Here is a 26607-nt window from a genome sequence, read left to right on the forward strand (position 1 = left end):
ATGCTGCCCAAACCAGAAGTCCTCTGTGCACAAGTTTCCAAAGTGTATGGAAATGGGGATGGAGTGCAGAAAGCAAACCAGACAGGCCACCTAAACGGTGACCAGTGTATTATGCAATGGTGATTGTAGGATTATTTGCATAGCTAAGGTTACATCTAGTGATTGCACTCCACAATGGTACTGCATCATTGAAAATTAACACAACGGCAGCACACCACTTGTCAATACAGAAAAATTCTCCCACTGATGCACAGGTGATCAACACGGCTCTCTAAAATACATACACAGGAACCAAATCTGAGTGGGGCATGACCATAGCATACTTAAAACAAGAGCAGGAAAAAAGGTAATTTCTAATAACTTGGAGGCATGGCTAAATCTTTCTTTTCACAAGCAACTATACCTTGTGGAAATAGGATGATTTTTGTCCAAACCTATCATATGAGACTCCATATTCCATATAAAAATGAGATGACATGACTGCAATACATGTGAAAGGCTTTTTCTTCTTTTGTTTCAATATAATAAGCAATATGAGATGCAAGACTACGAAACGTGTTTAGATTGTGTTTAGTTTTAGTTAAATCAAAATTTTAAAACAAAACCAGTAACTTTAAAAGCCAGTGGGGGAGGAGGAGGAGGAAGAAGACAGGACACAAAAACTACAATTCAACTTACCTTTATTGTTAAGGATTTAATTGATAGGTCAGCCATTTGTGGATTAGTACCAGACTGCACCATTTTGAAGAAGAAATCACAAGGCTGCAATACCTGAAGAAAGAATTCATGGTCAACTCTAAAAATGTATAGTAATTGGAGTTAATATACATGCTTAGCTAGAAAAAGATCTCCTCTAAAACGCCATTAGGAAGATTTAAGGGAAAGAGTTACTAGTGATAATTCTGTTGGTTCTTTAAAAATGATAAACTGACTACTTAATATTAGCATCCCTTCTGACATGAGAGAAAAGAAACAAAAGTGAATGGAGCAAACAATATTTCAGCCTTACTAGACTGTTACTCACTCAATATCAAAAGTGACTGATAGGGAAAAAGTACCGATTCTTAACAGAAAATGTCCATTCTTCAAGTAGTAAGAGCCACAGAGCTATTACAATGGTCCTTCAGCCTGCTTCCACTTGGGGTCAGAATCAGACTTGTCAGTCGGTCTGCCCGGCCCTTTATCTCTTAGGTTGGCGGCAGGAGGAGAGTGAAGGAGCATGTGTGGATCAACAGACACTACTCTATATTATATAACTACTTGATTCTATATCTTGATTTGAACTGCTGGCCTTCTCCTCTAAGGACCAAGAATTCCCTTTGTAGTTTGTGCATGTATAGAAGTCTATGACCTGGTCTTTTTGCATTGATTTGTCATGCTGCACTCAGACTGTGAGTAGGAGAATCTGACATTGGTGATTATCCCCAATACTGTACTCTGTAAGGGTGAACAGGGAAACAGAGCTGATTTGATTATTCATTTATTTCTCCTTTGGAAGTTTGTCCCCATAAAAAATGGTTACTTACCATCTTTAAGACACAGTTGCAAACCCTGTGTGTGTGTGTGTGTGCGCGCGCGCACGCACACGCACCCAGTACACTGAAGCCAGAGAACTTGGCTTGGCAGCACCCACTGGGGAAATGCTTGCGCTCTCTGACCCATGTAGCCCCTCCCATGGCTATATAAGGGCAGCACTGCCCCGACCCGCCCCCAGTTCCTTCACACTAGAATCCAAGGCTGGAGACTCCAATGCAGAGTGGACAGAGGGCGAGTCATGAAGGCAGGTCTGCACCCACATCTTGAAAAAGCACAGAACCATAGAATATCAGGATTGGAAGGGACCTCAGGAGGTCATCTAGTCCAACCCCCTGCTCAAAGCAGGACCAATCCCCAATTTTTGCCCCAGATCCCTAAATGGCCCCCCTCAAGGATTGAACTCACAACCCTGGGTTTAGCAGGCCAATGTTCAAACCACTGAGCTATCCCTCCCCCAACAAGAATGACAATACAGGTAAGTAATTGTTTTCTTCTTTGAGTGGTTGAAGACATGTATTCCACTCAGGTGACTCATAAGCAGTTCCGACAGGCGGTAGGGTTCAGAGTCTACTTAAACAATGACTGCATAACTGCCTCCCCAAAGTTTGCATGTGACCTATATGCTGCAGTCATAGCATAATTTTTGGTTAAAGTACACACTGAAGACCTTGTAGCAGCCCTGCAAATATCTAACACTGAAACATCATTGACAAATATGATCAATGTCCCTTGGATTCTTGTTGAATGAACCTATAATGTCCGCAAGGGCATAGTTTAAGCTACTCCATACGCTGTGGTAATACAGGAAGTTATCTACCTGGAAACAGTCTGTGCAGAAAGCATCTGATCTTTCATCCGACCTGCACAGCAGACAAAAGTCAAGGTGATGAACGAAATGGTTTAGTCCTTTCGAGATAGAATTTCAAGCATTGCCTCAGATCTAATGTATGGAGATGCTGATCACCCACATTTCCATGCAGCTTAGGAAAGAATAAAGGCAAGTAAATAACTTGATTAAGGTGAAATTGTGAAACCATCTTGGACAAAATCTTTGAATGTAGTCTTAAGGACACTTTGTCTTTCAAGAACTGAATAAATGGAAATTCTGCCATTATGGCTTGTAATTTGCTAACACTTCTTGTGGACATTATAGCCATAAGAAAAGCTGTCTTTTGGGAATAGAGAAACCATGAGCAGGCTGCCATCAGATCAAACGGAGGACCCATCAGTGCAGCCAGCACAGTATTTAGGTCCCACAACAGGACCATTTCCTTCACAGGTGGAAAGAGGTGGACAATACCTTTTAGAAATCTCACTACCATGGAGTTTAAGAAAATTGACTTTTCTTGGAGGATGAAACAACTGAGACTGCTGCCAAGTGAACCCTCAATGAGTTAAGAGCCATACCAGAGGACTTCAAATTTAACAGGTAGCTCACAATGTCCTGAACATGAGCTGACATGAGTTGAGCTCCCTTTAATATTGACCAAACTGAAAAATGTTTCCATTTAGCCAAATAAGTAGACTGTTTCCTACTATTAAGCAGGATTCTATGTACTGCTTCCATGCATTGTTCTTCCTCCTCACTGAACAACATACCATCCACAGTGTGAAGTACTGGATGAACAACCTGGGCATGGTACTGAGTCAGCAGCTGAGAAAGGGGAGTAAGATCTGGGAGGTCAAACAGACAGACTGAGAAGGTTGGAGAACCAATATTGTCCTGGCCAAGCTGGCACAATAAATATCAGTCTGGCATGGTCCAACTTCAAGTCTGAGAATAACCTAAGAAGCAAGCAGGATGGAAGAAAGGCATACATCAGGTCTGTTCCCCAGTTCAGATGGAAGGCATCAGCTAGAGACCCTAAACTAAGTCCTGCTCGGGAACAAAACTGACAGCACTTGTTATGCTTTGTTGCAAAAAGGGCAACCTACGGAATGCCCAATTCCCTGAACGTGGACTTTACCACACAGCTCTTTAGAGACCACTCGCGGTTGTCAGAGAAAGTCCTGCTGAGATGATCAGCCAACCGGTTTTGAGTGTTGGTAAGTGTGTCACTGTGGGTATTATGTCTTCCTTGACACAGAAGTCCCAAAACTTTATCTCCTGACAAAGCTTGCTGGAGTGGGCTGCTCCTTGCTTGCTCACATAATATATTATGGTAATATTGTTGCTGAGTATGCGAACCATTGCTCCCTTGATCAGACACCAGAAGGCACAATCCCATGCACTGTAAACGTCGGACATTGATACAGAACAACAATTCCCATTCCAAGCACAAACCCTAAACCTTTAAGTTCCTAAATGTGCTCCCCAACCTATGGGGGTAACAGTGATTATATTTCTGGTTGGCAGAGGACACGCAAAGGGAACACCCTGGCAACATTGTTCCATTTTGGCTTAATGCTGTAGAGAATCCAGCATCTCTGGAGGCACTCAGACAAGCCTGTACAATGACTGGCAGCTCAGGTGATAGACCAGTTTCAGTCATAACTGAAAAGGATGAAGAAGCAATCTCACCTGCTGAACTATACAAGTGAATGTGGCCATACGTCCTAGTAACTTCAGGTACATATGGACCGTGGTCAAAGGATGAGACTGCAGATCCAGACAAAGGCAACAAATTGCCTGGAATCGCTCATATGAGAGAAAGGGCCTCAAATTCATGAAGTGTAGTAAGGCTCCAATGAGCTTGACTTTTTGAGTTGCAGTCAACTCGACACTGCTTTGTTCAAAATCAACCACAGTCAATCAAAGAGGTTCAGTGTGAACTGGACACGACTGAGGATTTGTTCCTCGGATCTCCCTCTCGCTAGCCATACCCTAGGTATGAGAAGACATGAATTCCCCTCCTTCTGAGATAAGCTGTTACCACCATCATGCATTTGGTAAATATGCCTGGGGCTCATGACGGGACAAATGGGAGAACCATGTACTGATAGTGTTGGCAGGCAACAATGAATCTCAGGAACTTTCTGTGGCCTGGGAAAATTGGCACAGGGAATTGGGCACCCTGAAGATTGAGAGCAACAAACGAGACATTGTGATTCAATGCAGGAAGAATAGTAAGCCAGGGTAACCATGTGGAATCTCAAATACTTGATGTATTTGTTGAAACCAGGGAGATTAAAGATAGGTCTCACCTTTCCTTGAACTTGGAGATCAGGAAGTACGGGAATAGAATTCCTTTCCCTGAAGAAAAGGAAGAACCTCATGCATAGCTCTCAGAGCACACAAAGTCTGGGCGTGCTGAAGAAGCAGCAAATCATGAGAAGGGTCCCTGAAAAGGCTCAGGTTGGGAGGAATGGGACGGACAGAAATATTGCATAACCCAATCCCACAGTGCTCAGCACTTATCTGTCTGTAGTTATTGCTTCCCCAAGCATTGTAGAATTGAGACAGCCTGTTCCCAAAACTGAGGAGCCAGGGTTGAAACATTCACAACTGGTACACTGCTCTCATCATAAAAGTATGGTTGACTAAAACTAGACTCAAGATTATCTCCTCTGTGATTTATGTCCTCTTCTAGAAAAGTCTTGTTGCTTAGCAGGATAGGATGATGGCAAAAGTATCGCTAAGAGTGATATTGCTGGTGATGTGACCCTCAAAGTGACACTCTTTGTGGCCTCAGTTTAAACCCTAATGACTATACAGTAGCTTGGAAGTCCTTAAAATATGTAAAGTCTTGTCAGTTTTCTCAGAAAACAAAAAAAGACAATTGAACAATAAGTCCTTTATGGTCTGCTGGTCTCATTTGCTGCAGTCAGACTCAGGGAACTCGATGATTACCTGTTCTGTTCATTCCCTCTGGGGCTCCTGGCATTGACCCAGTATGGCCATTTGTATGTTCTTAAGTACTATGAGGTGATGCGAGAAAAAACACTCAAAACCTTGCATGGAAACATAACTCTTGTTGCTATGTTTAGCTCTGGGTGTTATAGATGCTGGGATATTGCACACAGATTTTTCAGACTCCAATATTGCTTCATTTAGAGGGAAAGCAAGTCTCCCAGGAACTGCGAATTGAAGAACATCACTAACTTAAGGGTGTCCTTCTGAACATACCCAGCCTCAACACCCAACAACAATTCTGTTTGTCTCAAAAGGTCTTGATAGGATTTAAAATCCTCTGGTACTGTAGAAGAGAACACAGGCAATATAGGATCATCTGATGAAGAGGAAGAAGAGGGAAGCAGAACTACTGGACTCTCTTATGGTAATACATTTGACTGTACCAAGGGATCATGTTTCACCTGGTCAGAGGGAGGTTCCCTTGACCTGTGACTATAGCAAAGGTGACCCAGGCAGAGAGACTACCGGAGGAAAAGGTGATTTAGCCTTAGACTGCGCAGATGATTGAGACCTTGCTAAACGAGGAACCTCCCAGGAATTTCAAAGAGGCTACTCTGCATAGAGGCACAGCATTGGTGGCCAGTAGGAGCTAGGCCAGGAAGCTTCATCCCTATTACAGGAGCCATAATGATCCCATCACCAATGTTGATGCCCAGGTCTTGACAATTTCCAAGAGCAGTACCGTGAAGGTGAAGGAGAAATTTCCACACTTGAACCAGAAGACCCTTCTAAGTAGTCTGGTGGTAATGGAGGAGCCGCTCCAGGTGAAGCCAATAAATGATCTGCACCATCCACAGTCCAACATGCTGGTCTCATCAGATCCAATGACGGTACAGTCGAAGACACCTTTAGCACCAGTAAAGGCATCACACTCATACTCGGTACCAAAGCAGGCATTGGAACTGAAGATGTAGACTCTGTTGGAATTGTTGTTGGTACCGAAGACAGCATTTGTGCTGGCAGTCCTCCAGTACCAATCAGGAAGCTGACTGTAACCCAGTGCCCTGGGTCTGAGGTGGTGTGGACAAGTCAGCAATCAAGCCAAGAGGTGCCAAGGATACAGAAGACAAAGCCACCACTGTCTAAATGTTCTTGAGAAACTACCTGTCTGTTCTTGACTCACCACAACAAGTAAACTTGTGCCTGATTCATCGATGATTTGCAGACTACAGTTGTCGGTACCAGACTAAACAGAAACCCCTGGGGCAGTACCAGAGTTGACAGTACAGAGTTTCATTGATGAGGCATTGGTACTAGATAGCAGGACAGGCCAGTTCTATCCCACATACTGGAAGACTCACAGTGCCAGTCTGCACTCCTTCTAAACAGGGAGGAGGAATCTCTTTCAACTCTAGAGCAGCCCCGTCTGTTCTGTGGGAAGGGGAATGATCCCTCTTCCTTCTGGGAGAAGGAAAGGAGATCGGATGTGAAGTCCCCATCTGTATCGGCTCAGGCACTCTCTGGAGAGTCTGAATCTGTGGTGGTCCCTAAGCAGGCCCTTTCTCCATAAGGTGCGTCTTCAAATGCAAGTTCCTCGTCACCTTCTCTTAAACAACGTACAGATGGAGCACCTTTCCTTAATATGCCCTTCTCCAAGGCACAATCAACTTCAGATGTGGGGGGTCACTAGTAGGGATAGCAACCTTGCATGATGGTTAAATGTTTAAAACCCAGAAAATGCATCAGGTTGGGCTAAAACGTTACTAACTACACTAATCTAAACTAAACCCTAAGGTATTACTAAACTTACCTATTTACAGGAAAAAACACACAAACACCATGATAAAGAACACGAGGGGAGACACCATACTGAATGCTCTGACTCAAGGTGCGGGTGGAAACGAGGTGGATCGGGGTAGCATAGCCGTTATATAGCCATGCGAAAGGCTAGAGGGCACAAGCGCTGCCCCAACAGTTACTGCTTCGGCGCATTGGGTGAGCATGCACCTGAGTGGAACGTACAACTGCAACCCCTCAAAGAAGAATCTTGCTTCAGTAGGAAGTGAAACTGAGCTCAGAGATTGCTCCAAAATATTTCAAATGGCTAGTGTGACAGGGTCAGGCCGGATGGCTACAAGAGAGTAATATAAGGCAGATATATTAGCCCCAGGTTAAGTAGGCCCCTTATCCCTGGGTAAGGTTACAGGGAAGGTTCTAGAACAATCAGGAACCTTCTGGAGACAATTAAGACAGGCTGATTAGAACACCTGCAGCCAAACAAGAAGCTGCTAGACTCAATTAAGGCAGGCTAATCAGGGCACCTGGGTTTAAAAAGGAGCTCACTTCAGTTTGTGGTGTGCGTGTAAGGAGCTGGGAGCAAGAGGCGCTAGGAGCTGAGAGTGAGAAAGCATACTGTTGGAGGACTGAGCAGTAGAAGCATTATCAGACACCAGGAGGAAGGTCCTATGGTGAGGATAAAGAAGGTGTTGGGAGGAGGCCATGGGGAAGTAGCCCAGGGAGTTGTAGCTGTCGCACAGCTGTTCCAGGAGGCACTCTAGACAGCTGCATTCCACAGGGCTCTGGGCTGGAACCCAGAGTAGAGGGTGGGCCCGGGTTCCCCCCAAACCTCCCAACTCCTGGTCAGACACAGGAGTTGTCGAACTGGACTGTGGATTCAGAAAAAACGGTCAAGCTGAGGACTGCCATGAAGCTCCAAGGCGAGCAAATCCTCCAATAAGCACAAGACCCACCAAGGCAGAGGAGGAACTTCGTCACACTAGCTATTTCCCTTGTTCTCAAAAGATATGTCTAAACTGCACACACACAAAAATGCAGCTGTGAGACTTAGACCCCAGGTCTACAGACTCAGACTCATGCTATGGTGCTAAAAATAAATTTGTAGACGTTTCAACAAGGGCTGGCGCTCAGGCTGTGAGACCCACCCCCTTGCCAGGATTTAGATCCACAGATCCTGCCTAAGAGGGAATCTACACTTCTATTTTTAGTGCCACAGCACGAGCCCAGCAAACTAGAGTCTACAGACATAGGATCAGACTTGCTGCCATGGGGTTTTATTTTGCAATGTAGACATACTGAAGGAGGTTGGGTTTATTTGTCTCTCCTCTCACATACAGGCCCCATTTTGGCTCTCTCAAGGAAGGTAGAAGCCCGAGGCTCAAGGATGGGTTCCCAAAAAGTAATACCCCTCTCTACTGCATGGGATGTATATGGACCAGACAGGTCTGTTTTTCTCCTGAAGGTCTCAGTCGAGGATATGAGTAGGGATTCTTGAGGAGGCTATTATAGAGGTGGCAGTAGTAGGAGGAGGAAGCTGGGCCTGAAGGCTTCTAATTACACTTTTTGGAGCTGGCAGTGTCCATGCTGTATCCAGTGCTTTCAATGTGGGACCTGTGGGAAAGTGGAGGGGACAGCTGAGCTCCTCAGTTGGAGGCATCACTGATTATGTGGGCCACAGGAACTCAGGCATGACCCCCCTCCCCCAACACACACACATCTGTCATGCTGCCCTTTAGACTGTGAAGGAAACTGCACTCTGCCTACTGAGCTGGTCTAGGTCCTCCACAAGACAGTCTAGAGGGAGAGCGGGAATCAGGAGACACAGGCCGCTCCTTTTGTCTCTGGCTTTTCTTGTCCTAGCTCACTCCCTGAAACCTGAAGAGGTACCAGCTAAAGTAACTTCTTGCTTAACATTGTAGTTATGTTCCTGAAAAATGCGACTTTAAGCGGAACAATGTTAAGCAAATCCAATTTCCCCATAAGAATTAATGTAAACGGGAGGGTTAGGTTCCAGGGAATTTTTTTTCACCATGTGTGTATGTATATATATAGTTTATCATCTGGTGAAAAAAAAAATTTCCCTGGAAATTTGGGGGGGGGGGGGGGGAGAGAGAGAGAGAGAGAGAGCGCGTACACACACACACACATAGTATAAGTTTTAAACAATTTAATACTGTACACAGCAATGATGATTGTGAAACTTGGTTGAGGTGGTGAAGTCAGAGGGTAGAAGAGGGTAGGATATTTCCCAGGGAATGCCTTACTGCTAAATGATGAACTAGCCCTCGGCTGAGCCCTCAAGGGTTAACACGTTGTTAATGTAGCCTCACACTCTACAAGGCAGCATGAATGGAGGGAGGGGAGACAGCATGGCAGACAGACACACACACTGTGTGTGTGTGTGTTGCATTGTCCCTTTAAGTATGCTGACCCCCCTCTGAGTACACTGCCTTTTTAAATAATCAGGAAGTTAAGAGAGCAGCTGTGGACAGCAAGGTCCCTCCATCCTGAGCCCTGTCGTGTCTCCCCCTGCTCTATGGATGCGGTAGGCAGGGGGAGGGAGACACCCTGACATTAGCCCCCCTCTCTCTCCCTCCTGCACAGCAAGCAGGAGGCTCCCAGGAGTAGCTCCAAAGCAGATGGCAGGAGCAGCACATGGCAATGGGGGGAGGGATAGCTGAACTGCCTGGCAATTGATTGCCTGCTGGGTGGCTGCCGCACAGGGAACTTAGGGGAGCGGGAAGCTGATGCAGGGCTGTCGGTCCACCCTGGTTCCAAGCCCCCCACCAGCTACAACAGAGTGCTCTTCCTGTAAGCAGTGGACAAAGCAGGCGGCTGCCAAACAACATTATAAGGGAGCATTGCACAATTTTAAACAAGCATGTTCCCTAATTGATCAGCAATGTAACAACGAAACAAAGTTAACTGGGACGAGTTTAAGCAAGGAGTTACTGTACTTTAAATACCTCAAAGAGGGAGTGTAACTACTGCAAATACCTCCCCAAAAGGCAAATGCAGCATGCCACCTGCCTGGGAATTAGACATACATGATTGAGCCTAAATGTTAATTTAAACATTTGAGACAAAATTTGGAATTTCCCTCAGAAAAGCTCTGCAGTTAGGAGGGCTGGTTGAGCCACCAACTTCTTCAGAGGAAGAAAAAAATGAACAGATCTTCAGAAGGGAGAACATTCCCCTCCTCCTAATCACTGACAGGCCTGGTTCTGTCCCCAAGCTGCAAGCAGGCTCAAGTGCCATTGTAAAACATCTGTGGATCTTAACACAAAGAAGAAATTTAAATTGTACCACTGGCAGTCTAAATTCTCATTGGAAAAAAACTGGAGAATGACTTTTCTTTTCCTCCACTGATGTGTCTCAGAAAAATTTTCACACCAAAAATGTTCTAAATTAATCAAAAAGCCTTGGAAGCTGACACAATGTTAATAGTGCATTCCCAGAAACACGTTATCTGTATGCTTAGATGATATGGGAACTATAACATTTTCTTCCCTTAGACTCACAATTTTTAGTTATAAAAAACCCCCAAAAGCCACAAATTGGACTAGTACAATCATGAACGCTGTAGAAGAACAAAGAACAAAAAAAAAAGCTTAACAGTAAACACTAGCAGCTGTACTTCTGAAAAACATGTAAAACTAACCCAGATCTTCATGTTCCCTCCACTAACTCAGAGAAAACATACTAACAGTATAAAATGCTGTAGCATAGCCAGAGACCACCAGATGGCTATTCACTCAAGAATAATTTTTCACCAACATTTTAAACATTAAATCCACAAACTCAGATTAATTATTTTATATATAAATTAGTCAAAGAAAAGGATTTACACCACCAATAATATTGTAATTTTTCAGATACTCAGATTATATTTAATAGGAAAACTCACTGTAGTAATGTTCCCTTTTCTCTTTTCTGCAAGAAAGGGGCAGGCTTTCATTTGTATATCTTTAACAGCAGCTGTCATTTTATACATTTGAGGGCTGTTCTTAATGAAGATCTCACACTGTGTTGTAACCACCAATGCAGGAGCATCACTTCTTGTTAAATCAGCCACAAACACAATCTCTGGATTTTTAACAACAATGTTCATTTCCATTGAAGATACCAGCTGCACAGATGCTGAAAAAAAACCCATTTAAGTTAAACCTATTGTTTGAATACACCAGGAAATTACTATAACTATATTGATATCTATGTTTACATATATACACCATATTTCCTTTTGTTGTTGAGTAAAAAGTCACTAAGTATGCTTGGAAGGATTCCATTTGAATCGTTAGTTGTCAGTAAAAATCTATTTAAACTAACACACAGATAACAAAGAAAAACATATCCACTGATGGTAGTTGGCATGTGTCTGGTAATCATGCACAAGAGAATACTCAGCCATGAAAGACTAGCAGAAAAATAAGTTGTTAGACTGGAATTGAATGGTAAGACTGAAGTTGTTTGGCACACTGAAGAAGGGAGATTTTTTAAGACATGGGAGCCAAACCGGGAAGCAGGCTAAACTTAGTATTATGGTTCTATTCTCAAGTTAGAAACTTATATATTAAAAACAAGTTACCAACCTTGCCCCTTTACAGCTGAAGTTTGCTTGATACTCCTCTGTGCAGCAGCACTTTCTGCACTAGCCTTTAAGAATATATCTGCAACAGTAAGTAGAAATTCCATGCTCGCACAGAGATATAGGTCTTGAACAATTGTGTCCAGAACAGTGCCATCTCTCCCCTGCTTGTAGCTTATATCCACCATGTCCTTCTTTTCAGATCCATGTTTCATTTCCACCATTCTGAAAGACAATTAAGACGGTATACAATAAGACACTTTCAAAAGCAGACCTGGCCTCTAATATGAACAATTCATTCTCATAATTGAGGAGAGTTCTCATTCTGTCCACTTTTTAAAAAAATTAGAAAACCCACCAATATAGGCATTAGCCAAAAAATGATGTTAAAACAACACACAACTCTAAAAAGCAACTTTGTAAAATGGCACTTTCTTACTCAGCAGATCTGCTCTTCTTGGACAGTCAACCATAAATACTGGCTTTGGTGACTAAGTTTTTACTGCTGTGGTCTTGTTGGCAATGAAAAGGCAACAAACTAAGAACATGCTGTAGTCCAGTCTTTCTGATATAACTAATTAGAACTTAGATAGTTCTGCTAATGTATCTATTCAAATCCATTGGTAGCAATGGATACACACAGGTGTCACTGTGGGCATATTTTGAAGATATTGGTGCTGCACAGGTGTAGAAGCGAGTAACACTTGTTCCAAAGGATCTTTATTAATGCTGAGGATGCATGAAAAGGAAAGCTCTGCTCTGTAGGAACAACAGATAGAAAAATTCAACTTTATACTTATAGCCAAATGGTTCTCAATTTATAACTAAAATACAACATTGAGCACCAGGTGCCATTTGCAGCTTTCTGAGTAGGACCTCACTTTACCATTCAAAAAAGATAGAAGAAATTTACAGAGGTGAAACATGAAATAATCGTTAACTCAGCCTCCTTGTTGCTAGAGGCTAAAGAACATAGATCTGGCCACTGCAAGAACCAGAACAGTGGCTTTGTGAATTCCAGAATTCCAGAACAGTGGCTTTGTGAATTTGTTAATACAGCATTCAGAATATGACAAAGTTCAATGTTCCTATGTTCTCCCATGACTTTAATACTATATATTTTTGTAAATATGAATAGTTCATAAAATCTAATAGTATTCAAATAATCAAAGTTCTATGTTATGTATTCCATAAGATTGTGTAGGTTGTAAAATAAATTGACACTAATGTTATGTATGCTACCAACTAATAAAACATAATAGTATGTGTTACTGTTCATTAACACACCTTCGTCCAATGTTAGGCACAGTATTCATGCTATAGTGATGGACGCCTAACAGACCAATTACTTGAAAAGATAAACACTCACACATCAAGGTAACACTTGAAATATTAAAACTGTGCTAATGACCAATATTAAAACTGTGCTAATGGACAAATCTTAAGGGATTTCATTGTGACTATTTTAAATACAGTGTTTCACATTTCAAATCCTTTTAATAGTATCTAAAAACATAATCTAGCACCAGAGAAACCATGATGAAACCTGCAGATGAATTATTGAGTATGTCCTCTTTCAGCAGCATTTTAATGTTCACTTAAGTGATATAAATATATTTTATTGCTGCACTGAAAAACCCCCAAAATATTTCCTACTGACATATATAGACACAATTCTCTCCATATATCTTATCTATTGTCTTGTAAAAGTAAAAGTGGAATGGCTTTCTATATGCTCCTATTTTTTTCCCCAACTTGAAAATACAATTAGTATCATCCCACCAATACTGCTAGGTCCCAAGTAATATCCATAAGAAAGAGCAAGTAGCACGCAGAATAAAGGCCCAATCTGTGCATACACACAAATTTTAATTACTTTCCAAACTGTATTTATAAGACACGCAATTTAACAAACTCAAATAGCAACCTGTAGGTAATGTTAGCAGCCCTAGGACGAACCAACAATCACTGATGAACAACAATTTAATCTTTTATGCAAAATTAACACCTTGGAGTTGTCTTCTGGACTGTCAGTCGTTTATCATCTAATGTGCAGTTTGCTAACTTGACTGAAGCATTCATTGAACCATCTGACAACATTTTGACAGCAGCGGATATCAAGACCAATTTAAACTCAGCAAGTTTCAAAAGATCATCTCTTTGATCCAAAGCAGAAACCTGTTTTAAAAAGGAAACATAACTTACACAAAATAAAAAAGAGAAAGCATTTTTCTAGATTTGTTCACAACTACTATACTTGAAGCATCGTTTGACTCAGTCTGACTAGCAACGGTTTTAATTGCAACCATATTAAATGTAAGATTAAAAAAGGAAACGTATAGTTAAATCAAAACTCTGTAGTACCATGAAATCAGATATAGAGAGAGAGCTCCACGAAAGCTAAGTATTACCTTTAGTGCATTACAATAAGAAGGTGCCACTAATGTGCACCACTGACAGAAAAATGTGCACCATGTACACAAGAAATCAGATTTTTTTAAAGCATCATTTTGACTAGGTTTCAAGTCATCAGTTACTGAAAGCTTCTTATTCATTTTAAAACTTGAAACAAATTTAAACTAATTTTTATTAATTTTGACTAGAGTGCATTTTTTTTAAATAAAACTTTTACCTTTCCATTTCCACACAGCCACCAAGGGGATAGGAAGAAGAGGAGAAGCTGAGGCCATGGCCTACATTTACAATTTAGGTCGACATAGCTGTGGCACTCAGGGCTGTGAAAAATTCACATCCCTGACCATAGCTATGCTGACCCAACTCCCAGCGTAGACATAGCTATGTCTATGGAAGAATGCTTCCATCTACACAGCTACAGCTACTCAGGAAGGTGCTGTTCCTACAGCGAAGGAAAAAATCACTTCTATTGCACAGAACATGTCTACCCCCTGGGGTTATGCTGTCATAGATATGGTGCTATAGTTATCCCACAGTGTAGCTGTGGTTTGAGAACCAACAACTAGTTGAAGCTCCTTGATCCTCTGACTAAGTTCAGGATAGAGCAGCTGAGGGTGGGGGGCTGCTCTAATTTGCACCAGCTGGAAACCGTCCTCTATACACCACACACTGGACACAGCTGGAGTGCAGTGCAATCCAGCCACTTTGCTCTTCCAGACCACCACCATGGACTGCATAGAGAAAGATGTAGGAACCCGGTTTTCCAGCTCTGATCCCACTGGGGACTCTCACTGGGGCAAGTCACGCCTGACCAACCTGACTGCCTTCTATGATGAGATAACTGGCTCTGTGGATATGGGGAAAGCAGTGGAGACATATCTTGACTTTAGCAAAGCTTTTGATACCCTCTCCCACAGTATTCTTGTCAGCAAGTTTAAAAAGTATGGATTGGATGAATGGTGTACAAGGCAGACAGAAAGCTGGCTAGATTGTCGGGCTCCACGGGTAGTGATCAATGACTCGATGTCTAGCTGGCAGCTGGTATCAAGCGGAGTACCCAAAGGTCGGTCCTGGAGCCAGTTTTGTTCAACATCTTTATTAATGATCTGGATGATGGGATGGATTGCACCCTCAGCAAGTTCGCAGATTACACTTAGCTGGGGGTAGAGGTAGATATTCTGGAGGGCAGGGATAGGGTTCAGAGTGACCTAGACAAATTGGAGGATTGGGCCAAAAGAAATCTGATAAGGTTCAACAAGGACAAGTACAGAGTCCTGCACTTAGGATTGAAGGATCCCATGCCCTGCTACAGGTTGGGGACCGACTGGCTAAGCAGCAGTTCTGCAGAGAAGGACCTGGGATTACAGTGGATGAGAAGCTGGATATAAGTCAGCAGTGTGCCCTTGTTGCCAAGAAGGCAAACGGCATATTGGGCTGCTTTAGTAGGAGCACTGCCAGCAGATCGAGGGAAGTGATTATTCCCCTCTATTCGGCACTGGTAAGGCCACATCTGGAGTACTGCATCCAGCTTTGAGCCCCCCACTACTGAAGGGATGTGGACAAATTGGAGAGAGTCCAGTGGAGGGCAATGAAAATGATCAGGGGGGTAGGGTACATGACTTACGAGGAGAGGCTGAGGAAACTCTGCTTGTTTAGTCTGCAGAAGAGAAGAGTGAGGGGGGATTTGATAGCAGCCTTCAACTACCTGAACGGAGATTCCAAAGAGGATGGAGCTTGGCTGTTCTCAGTGGTGGCAGATGACAGAACAAGGAGCGGTGGGGGAGGTCTAGGTTGGATATTAGGAAACACTATTTCACTAAGAGGGTGGTGAAGCACTGGAATGGGTTACCTAGGGAGGTGGTGAAATCTCCATCCTTAGAGGTTTTTAAGACCTGGCTTGACAAAGCCCTGGCTGGGATGATTTAGTTTGTGTTGGTCCTGCTTTGAGCAGGGGGTTGGACTAGATGACCTCCTGACGTCTCTTCCAACCCTAATCTTCTATGATTCTCCTATGCTACTATTTAGTACTGTTCCCAGTAGCAACCAGGTAATGTTAGAAGGATAGTCTGCAACAGTTATCAAAACTGCTAACCTAGGTTTCTGAAGAGAACGTATAAAACCTGGTTGCTACTCTAATGACAGAGACAAACATGCAAATTTCTCTGTTGTTGGTTAAGGCACATGACTATGTTCTAAAACAGTGGTTTTCAAAGTTTCTTTTCCCACGAACCACTTGAAAATTGCTGAGGGTCTCAGTGGACCACTTAATGATCTTTCCAAATGCTGTTTGTATCATTAGATAACTATTGTAAAGCGCTTTGAATAAAAGCGCTATATAAAAAAAAACCTTAATAATAATAAATATTTTTATTCTACAAATAAAAGCACACAACTCATATTTTAATATCAGTAGTCTTACCTTTCTAATGTGATGGATGTGCCCTCTCCCCCCCGCCATGGCAGCCCCCGAGCTGGGGCTGGGAAGGAGGGGGGTCTCTCCCTCACCACAGCAGCCACGGAGCTGAGGCTGGGAAGGAGAGCCGTCTCTCCCCAGCAGCCGCAGCCCTAGAGCTGAGGAAAGTCGCCTCTTTCTCTGGCGGCCGCAGCCCTGCATGTCCCAAATTTCTCCCACCCCCTCTTCTCACCCCACTCCTCCCTAATCTGCCCAAGGCCACGACCTCACCTTACATGTGAGTCTTCTCCAGGGTCCAGGCACCTAATTAGTGGAGCCAATCCTGCGCGGCTCCACTAATTAGGTGGGTGGCCCTTCATTCTCTTGTGTGCGGCCGCCCAGGCGCGCACCTTAGAGGGATCTATCCGTGGACCACCTGAATGGAGCTCGCGGACCACCATGGTCCATGGACCACAGTTTGAGAACCTCTGTTTTAAAATGTTAGAGACAAGACTGGTTAACTTATCAAGAGTTAAACTCATGACAAACTGTAAGCAGAAGCTCACAGGAAAACATGCCCAACTAAACCTTCTAAGCGGAGATTAGCTGACAAGTAATTGATCAATTGGCAATTAACTGATCTTTAACTATTCATGGTAAATAGGCCCAATGGCCTGTGATGGGATGTTAGATGGGGGGGGATCTGAGTTACTACAGAGAATTCCTTCCTGGGTATCTGGCTGATGAATCTTGCCCACATGCTCAGGGTTTCAGCTGATGACCGTATTTGGGGTCGGGAAGAAATTTTCCTCCAGGGCAGATTAGAAGAGGCCCTGGGTTTTTTTTGCCTTCCTCTGTAGCATGGGGCACGGGTCACTTGCTGGAGGATTCTCTGCACCTTGAAGTCTTTAAACCGTGATTTGAGGACTTCAATAGCTCAGACATAGGTGAAAGGTTTATTGCAGAAGTAGGTGGGTGAGATTCTGTGGCCTGCATTGTGCAGGAGGTCAGACTAAATGATCATAATGGTTCCTTCTGACCTTAATATCTATGAATCTAAGTATGATGATTTTGAGTCCACATTAAGATAGAAGCTAGCTTCATAGTACAACCCCAATTTTCAAACCACAGCCACAATTTAATCGAAAACAAAGCAAATCCATCTGTAGTTTCACACTTTGTTTTATCCAAGGTTAAATTTCCTGGAAAATGAGAGTCAAATCACACAATAAGCTTCAGAGACAGAGTTTCCCTATTTTGTTTTCTGTAGTATCGTGAATAAATCTGTGACTACAGTTTGTAACCACTGCCCTTGAGCTATTCCTGTGTAATATCCTCTAATTCACATTTTCCTGTTCAGAATTGCCAGCATTTTCAGTAAGATTACAGATTTGTTTTCTTTAATAACATGAAGTTTTGTTTACCTGTTTAGACTTTGGACTGTACAATACCAAAGTGAGAGAGTCGAATAGGAAGTCCAGTTTTAGTGTTGTTTTAACTTTAACAGGTGAATGTAATTCCACCACAGCAGTTGTTACCATAGTAGTTCCTTTTAAAAATGGAAGATGCATTAGCACTAAAACTAACAGCAAAACAGAAAATTACACATTCCTTAATGCATAACAGTCTTCATATGACTACATCCTCCCCCCACTTCAGCCCAAAGATAATTTGACTTTACTAAATCAATTCTTCTGTATGGCAAAGTCTTATTTTAAACTGAAAATTACATAAAAATATCATTCTAACTATCAGAATTCCGCAACAAGGAAAAACACACATTCCTAGTTCCTGTTAACACTATTTAGGATTACGTGCTCATGCATTAGGAGGTTTCTATAATCTGATATATGGGGGCAGGGGGAGGGCAGGTGTTGGATGAGGATAATTATCAGGGCCTATCTTTTTTTACTTTGTGCTTTTGTCTGTCCTGCTTATTTAGACTGTATGTTTTTCAGGAGAATGACTTTTTATTATGTGTCCATACACTGTATTGCACAATGAGCCCTACAGGAGCTCTGATAGTAAAAATAAAGATTTTCAGTGATCCTGTTATACTGTGATTCTGAGGGATAAACAGTTTTAATGTAGTAACAGAAAGAAAAGATCATCATAAATAGAGGGAAATAACTGATACTAAAAAGCAAAGTACTCTCCATAAACATTACCAACCCTAACTGACAGTTTATTGAATGTTTTATGCAGATTCTTAAATTGTCAATAAAGCTGGACGCTATATAACTTTTATAGTAAAACAGTCTAATGTCACAAGATCTACCGCAGAAGGTTATTTGTCTTTTTTCTAACCCTACATCCACTTTGGATATATTAAGAATAAATTAGATAAAAAACTTTAAACAAGGCCATTGCATATAAACATAACATTTAAACACAGTTAAAGGAGACATCCTTGTAAATCCACTGGAAGAGTTAATCTGTAAATACCATATAATGCTTCTGGATTGTTGCTTAAGCTTAAAGAACATACCTGCAGAATGCTGGGAAGTACTGAGGGCATCGCTGCAGCTGCTACTTGTATCTTTTGGTTCTGGTAAAGGAGGTGGAGCACCAGAACTGTCCCCTAAATTTTCATTCAGTGTCCTCAATATAGTGGTTAAGTCCTCCTGACTGAGAATGAGCTTAAAAATAATAATAAAAAAAAGGCTAACTTTGGAGAACAAACCTTATTTTACTCTGAATATAGCAATCTCACTCACTTTAAAAAAAACATATGGCAACTAAAAGGCAATATTTCTACTCCCCTGCAGTCCGTTTCTCAAACATTCTCCTCTCCAAAATTTGTTCTCAAAAGAGAAGTATTTACTAACAAAATAGGAGATTTATTTATTAGTTGGTAATGACTCTTTATGCTGCTATATCCCAATAACACAAATTAGCATATTTGAGTCTTTGCTCAGAAGACTAGAACCATGAAAAACAGTTGTATAAAGCCTTCTATGTACTTAAAATTAGCTTTGGCTAGAATTCAGCTTGTGTAAGCACACCAGCAATGGTTCACATATTATTTAGTGCAGCTATGCAAACTTTTAATTAAAAAGCTAGGTAGCTGGGTATGAACTATTTGGCTATATGTGGGTATACATCTGTTAACAGATGCATTTAGAGCATGAATCATATTTGCTGAAAGTTGTCATATGGGGCCAGTCACATAATACTTTCCAACATGAAGTCATTAGTCTCGTTTCTAAGCCTGGCAAACCAATGTATTTGTACAAACACAGAACACAAACCTTGTCCATATATTTTTAATGAGAGTACACTGTGGAAAACACACATTTGTTCAACCCTGATTTTTAATTAACATAGGTTCAAACCCACATGAATAGGCTGTGAAAAAGAATACATGAGGTTCAAACCCACATGAATAGGCTGTGAAAAAGAATACATGAACTTGTTTCAAACCATACCTGAAAGGGTGTACAAAATACCCAATACACAGGCAAATCAAGGATATTGCAGGTCAGGCGTGAGCTACGCTATAATAATAATAATAATAATAAAGGAGACATAATGCCTGCCTGCATTTCACATTATCCTAGTCCAGTGCTTGAAAAGGCCATTGTAAGCTCTCACTTATCACCTCGACCCCCTCCTTTTTCAGCCTTATCAGTGAAAATCCACTCCACCTATACCTCTCTGAATCAAATAACCACCAAGTCAAGAAGGTTTGCTTTTGTGGGGAGTAAAATTCATTAGCTTCCCACAAATATTTTTGAGTCATTTCCAGTACTGGACACTTACATTTATAGGTTTAAGTCGTCCAAGTATTTTAATATCAGGCACTTCGCTATACCAGGCAGCAGCTAAATTTCGTTCAACAGTAACTTCCAAATTTAGTGGCTGCAACAGCTGTATTTCACTTTGTAATGAACCTCTCTCAAAATGTGTTCTGTGGATAGAAATAAAATGATGTTCATAACTCAATATCCTTCACTTAATAATCTGAAGAACACAACTATGAAACATTTTTGCATTTGCCTTACCCTTTTGAATACTATCTATATAGAGAGGAATAGAACCTGTCCCTGTAAGAAGTGAATTCTGTGTGAGGATTAAGGAATGCCAAACAAGGATACCCTAATTGGATATTTCCTTCTATTGAAGGGTTTGTGGAGGTCAGTGGTTCTCAACTTATTTATCATTGTGGGCTGCATATGCAAGTCACAACGTGTTACCTGAGCTACAGGGGCTGAGTGGCAGGGCAGCGGCAGCCCAGCCCCCGAACCCTGTTGTGTGGGGCTGGTGGGTTGCCTGCCCCGAACCGTTGCCATGCAGGGGCAGCCGGACAGCTGCCCGGACCACCAACACGTGGCTGCCCCGGGCCCCCGACCCTGCGTGGTGGGCTGCCAGACCCCACAAGACCCTGACCCCGCCACGCTGGGCTGTGGTACAGCCCGCACCACACCACACCAGGCAGCCAGGAACCTGGACTCTGCCACATGAGCTGGCATTGAGCATACAACTGAGCTGGGATGCAGATGTGTGCTAATTGGGTCGCATGTGGCCCGCAGATTGAGAACTGCTGGTGTAGGTGGATATTTTCGTTAAAAAACCTTAATTATTTTCTCACAAACTTTTCTGTTTGTGATTTATTTGTAGAGTGTCACATACACTAATGGTGCTATGTTTCAGCGTAGCAGCCGTGTTAGTCTGTATTCGCAAAAAGAAAAGGAGTACTTGCGGCACCTTAGAGACTAACCAATTTATCTGAGCATAAGCTTTCGTGAGCTACAGCTCACTTCATCGGATGCATTCAGTGGAAAATACAGTGAGGAGATTTATATACACACAGAACATGAAAAAATGGGTGTTATCATACACACTGTAAGGAGAGTGATCACTTAAGATGAGCTATTACCAGGAGAGCTGGGGGGGCGGGGGGGGGGGACCTTTTGTAGTGATGTTCAGCCACCAGGTTTGCTGTGACATTATCGGGGATACTGTTCCTGACGGCTCGTAGTCCATATTTGTGTGGAATGTTGGTGTAGAGGGCTTCTACATCCATAGTGGCCAAGATGGTGTTTTCAGGAAGATCACCGATGGATTGTAGTTTCCTCAGGAAGTCAGTTGTGTCTCAAAGATAGCTGGGTGTGCTGGTAGCGTAGGGCCTGAGGAGGGAGTCTACGTAGCCAGACAATCCTGCTGTCAGGGTGCCAATGCCTGAGATGATGGGGCGTCCAGGATTTCCACTGTATTTTCCACTGAATGCATCCGATGAAGTGAGCTGTAGCTCACGAAAGCTTATGCTCAAATAAATTGGTTAGTCTCTAAGGTGTCACTAGTACTCCTTTTCTTTTTAATGGTGCTATGTAAGTTATAAGCATAAACCTGGTCTTTAGATAAAAGCACTTCATTTTGCAGAATTGTCAATATGAGGTATTTCAGAAGAATTAAATTGACTTTAAAAAAACCATACATACATATTAGGTTACCTGTATAGTTTTAGTTCACTCAGCTTCACTGTCATAGAGTCAATAACAGGTGGAAGGCTACATCGTGCCTTTGTTTTAACAGAGAACTGATTATTTATGGTAATTAGACCAAAATCAGCAACAAGGACATTAGTAGAGTCTGCTGACTGTGGCACTATGATTACAGGTGCTTTAATATTAATATCCAGTGCGATTCGGGAACTCCGTTGTGCCAATTCTTTTACACCTGTAGCTGCTTTCCCTGCTGCTTGAACAGTTGCCTCGGTAATAGCTTCCTTAGCAGCTTGGAAGTTATTTATAAAAGCCTAGAAAATAATTAGAAACTATCATTACATCTGATGCTATTAATCATGGGAATATTACATTTATTAATCATTAATTACCCTTTAAAATTCCATCCCAAATGCTATATTGTGTGTCTAAGTGCTGGCAATATTATGCACTGACCTAATTTGCCTATAGAGATGCTTTTATAGAATAATTCCACTGGAAATGAAGTATGTGTGTACAATTATTTATATACCGTATATTAAAAATGGAGTTCCAACACTAAAGACCTTCCATCATGATTCTGAGGAATTACATGTAACCTATTCCAAGTTTGTGCATACTTGTTAGCTTTGGAAAATTGTATGCAATAGGCATTCATTCTGATTGCTTTATTCTCCAATGTTATGTGACAGCAAACTGTGTATGTGAATTTAAAATCTGGTCATGTACCATAAAAAGAAGTGTGAGAGTAATGAATAATAATAATAATAATAATAATAATAATTGCAGAGTTATAGAAGCACTGAAGTTTTAGCTTTTCAGTTCCAGCATGTGAATGTGGAGGAGTTGGAATTTTGTAATTTTGGAAGAAAACTCTTTCAATTTCCCAACATTAAATGGAACCTTGCACAAAAATAAGGGAGCTCTTATAAATATATATCATCTTGCATGTGCCTCCTTCCACTTGCGGTTGGACACAGCTACATGTCTAAAAGAAGCTGGGGTGGGGTGGAAGACAAGACAAAGATTTGACTTACCAAAATAGCTGAAACAAACTTGTTGACAAAAACTACTTGAATGCAACCAACAGTTAAATAAACCTGGCTGTCCACAATATTCATATTTGTATAGGCAGCACCATCTGTAGCATCCACGTACGACACCATTTTAAAACTGAAGACTTCTTTTCCTGTGATATAAAGAGCCTTAAAACAGAGAAAAGGGTAATTAACTCAAACCTAACACTGAAGAAGTTCATATTAAAATATTTTCACTACAGCCTATTACAAAAGGTAGTAATACTTCATACTTCTAGGCTGCGTTTTATCTATGGATTGTAAAGCATTTTACAAATACTGAGTTTGAAAATCCGTGGGAGAATTTTAAGTATTGGACTATAATCTCAGCAGGTGTAAATCAGCTCACTGAAGTCAGTATAGTAAGTAGTAAAGGACAGCTTAGTGTATGAGTCACAGAAAGCTGTTTTGCTGTTGTTGTTTTTTAATACAGCAGTCACAGAGTTGTGCGGGGACTGACATTTTAGGTTCTTGGACAATCACGCACATACCTCTTACTGGGAACAATGATCCCAGCACCCACACAGAGCAATAGAGAAAATACTGCTAGATGGTAGACCCCAGTAATTAAGCCAGAATTAGTGTCTGTCCACCAGGCAACAGAAATCAATAGCATATATGAGAATTCATACCTTTTTATGCAATGCCATATCATCAGAATCCATAACAACTATGTTCTTTAATTTTGCAAACACTTCAGTTGCTGCTTTCCTCATGATCACTTGGCAATCAAGACCTAAAAAAAAAAAAAAAGTAACAAAATTAACTGATATCTGTTAGTATTCTGTAACTACATGTTCAAACTTTCACTCTTACCTTCTACATGAATTTCAGATATTCTGCGCTTTTGTTCTCTAATAAAAACCCGCAAACAGGATAAATCTGCACAGACATGTAGGTCTATGACATCCTCATACTTGGATTTTTTTGATGCTGTGAGAAAATTGAAACCAACACTATTATTATTAATTGTTTGTATTATGCTAATACCTAGATCATAGTGATGATAGACACATATTACCCATTCCAAGTTTAGTTGTAGGCTCAGTTTGTAACTTTATTTAATTTTTTAAAAATAAACACACATTGATCCTTTTCTAGTACAGAGGGAACAAAGTGCAGCTCCAAAAGGAAAACCCAATGCAATTCCAAGAGGTGAAGAAAATGGGTGTGAAAAGGGGACTCTGTGCTCCTCTTATCCCTAGCCTACTCTGCACCTGGCCAATGCCCCGGCATAATTTTGAGCATTATACCAACTACCAATGGCCCCAAGGGCAGAAATGACACCCAGGAATCCGCAGTGTATATAGGGAAGCCTCAAATCATACCAAAATACATTAAGTGCATGTGGAATGGCATAGTCCACAGTCAACATTTAAAATCAGCACACAACATCCACCATTAGGGATCCGATACACAGTTGCAGGCTTGAACAGGTGGGCATAAATCAAACTGGAACAGGGATCCAATTAAACTGTACAACAGGTGCAGAACAACCAATAGCCAGACAGGTTCCAATTTACATATTGGACCAAACTGACATTAATTAGCCTATGCCCAACAACTTGGAAAAGGTTGAATGAGGGTATCTGTACTAACCACTGACACAGTAAGAAAGAACTGGTTGAGGCCCCTAGTATATCCCTGGATCCACAAAGATGCATAAAACTAATAGTCAACATTCTTACACAGCATTCTGCCTGAAAACAATCCATTTCTGCTCTTCTCATGCTTTTTCATAAGTGCTAGTGACCAGTGGAGTGAAAAAAAGTTTGATTTCAATGGTTATTCTTCCTTTCCTTCATTTCCAGGCTCTTATATGACTGAAGGGCTCTCTACTTCTCCATCTTCCAACAGTTAACATTTTCTCTGTCATCAAGAACTTCTCCCCACCTCTGCAAGTAAGGACACTGTCACATGTCCCATGTGGTGGGGGGATGGGGGATAAAGGGCAAAGCAAAAAGAAGCGGGGGGAACCAAGATAAAAACCAACTTACTTAATTTCTTAAGAACATCCTTTTTCTCTTCTTTTTCCTGGACTAGCTCTTCTGTTATTTTAGTCTCTTGTTTTGGTAGAAGATTATTTAGGTAATTCATGGCATTCAGAAGTGCTTCATTATGCAAATGAACATCTAGAGAGGAGAAATTCACCTACAAAAAAAGGCATTTTTAGCAGGAACATATTTTCCAAAAAGCTTTTTCCAAAATAAGAATAATACACAAACTTAAAAACAAATGATAGTCATACCTTTAGCAGCTGCAGAACATTCTTGTAAGCAGTTTTCAATTCGGGTCCATTAATATCAGCCTATTCCCCCAGAAAAAATAATTAAAATAAAAATCTGCAAACTTCATACAGAAAGTTTACTGCAAAACCTACTACAGCTCCATGCATTTTACTTTTTAGATACCATATACACAAACTGAATTTTAAAGAAAGTCACCAGAAAGATTAAGGAAATGACATTTCTAAAGTTTTCTTACCTTTACATATTCCAGTGTAAGAAGATCATCCTCTGTATTATCCAAAGTTGTAATGATGTAAACAGGTTTGTCTTTATCATCTTTTTTTTAAAAAAATTAATGTTAAAAGAGCTTGGTTGACACTTATTTTTTCAAGAAAATGCAAATAATTAAAACGTAATATACAAGTGTTTTATTATCAGTTATGTAAATGCATATGGGATTATAAAGCAGACTGTCACTGTAGCGTAGGATCAGCAGTGACTCACCCATACCCACAAAATAATTGAATGTTTCTGCTAAAATGATCAGCAGCAACACAGTTAATGTTGACATTTGGACTGTGATCATTGCGCAGCATAGTTAGCTCCCCATTGTAATGTACCAAAGCAGTATACAGCTCTGAGTTGGATTTTACTCAGGAAGCAATTTCAAGAACACAGGAGCGCACTGGTTCATGATTTGTAAGATTTCCTTTGCAATCATTAGGGCAAAAATATTTTTTTAAATTAAAACCTACAATATTACACACAAACACGGCAACCAGAGTGCATGCTGGTACAGTCTTATCTATGAAATAAAATCCACTTGTTGGAGATATACAAGTGATTCCCATGGCGGTTACAATCATGTGTCTTGTGGGACAAGGATGACTGTAATAAAAAAACGGGTTCATGGAAGTGATGACATGTCTCATGTGGCCTAAGAACAGGGGATTTTATGGATGATGCACTTTTCCTGGTATCAAAAGGGGTAAAGTGAAAGAAATACTGTCCAGGAATAATTGGTTTCTCTCTCCCACTATTAATTTTTGAGGAATGGATCCTGCAACTTTAGCTGACATAAGGGAGCCCAACAGACTTTCTGAAATGAACTCTTCACCATACTATTGTAGATCTGCTAATCAATTTTAGAGCATCATGTACATTCTTACCCATATACTCTGGACACAGTAAACAGACTTCTCTAAGAAAAGCATTTACAGCCATATCAAATGTTCTTAGTTTAAGTTCAGTGCCTAATCCTACAACTTCTAGCTGCAGCACAGGCTTTTCAGTACCATCAGCAAGACGACGCAACTGCATTAAGACCTGGGAAAAAAC

At 41.3% G+C, this 26607-nt stretch overlaps 1 protein-coding gene across 5 annotated transcripts in view; it reads right to left on the reverse strand.

The window, feature by feature from the left end:
* Nucleotides 1–26607, reverse strand: part of VPS13A (vacuolar protein sorting 13 homolog A) — a 277386-nt gene that overhangs the window by 131619 nt on the left and 119160 nt on the right. For all 5 annotated transcript variants that reach the window (XM_074953217.1, XM_074953216.1, XM_074953215.1 and 2 more), the window contains exons 26-40: nt 26439–26595; nt 25526–25605; nt 25290–25349; nt 25039–25192; nt 23858–23974; nt 23674–23777; nt 23003–23170; nt 21975–22279; nt 20284–20431; nt 19010–19160; nt 17946–18070; nt 13723–13892; nt 11719–11939; nt 11034–11266; nt 679–771 (exon numbers count right to left, since the gene is read on the reverse strand). In XM_074953217.1, the coding sequence (XP_074809318.1) occupies nt 679–771; nt 11034–11266; nt 11719–11939; nt 13723–13892; nt 17946–18070; nt 19010–19160; nt 20284–20431; nt 21975–22279; nt 23003–23170; nt 23674–23777; nt 23858–23974; nt 25039–25192; nt 25290–25349; nt 25526–25605; nt 26439–26595 (2286 nt within the window). The remainder of the gene's footprint in view (nt 1–678; nt 772–11033; nt 11267–11718; nt 11940–13722; nt 13893–17945; nt 18071–19009; nt 19161–20283; nt 20432–21974; nt 22280–23002; nt 23171–23673; nt 23778–23857; nt 23975–25038; nt 25193–25289; nt 25350–25525; nt 25606–26438; nt 26596–26607) is intronic.

Source organism: Natator depressus, chromosome 5 (genome assembly GCF_965152275.1).
Source record: "Natator depressus isolate rNatDep1 chromosome 5, rNatDep2.hap1, whole genome shotgun sequence".
NCBI lineage: Eukaryota > Metazoa > Chordata > Testudines > Cheloniidae > Natator > Natator depressus.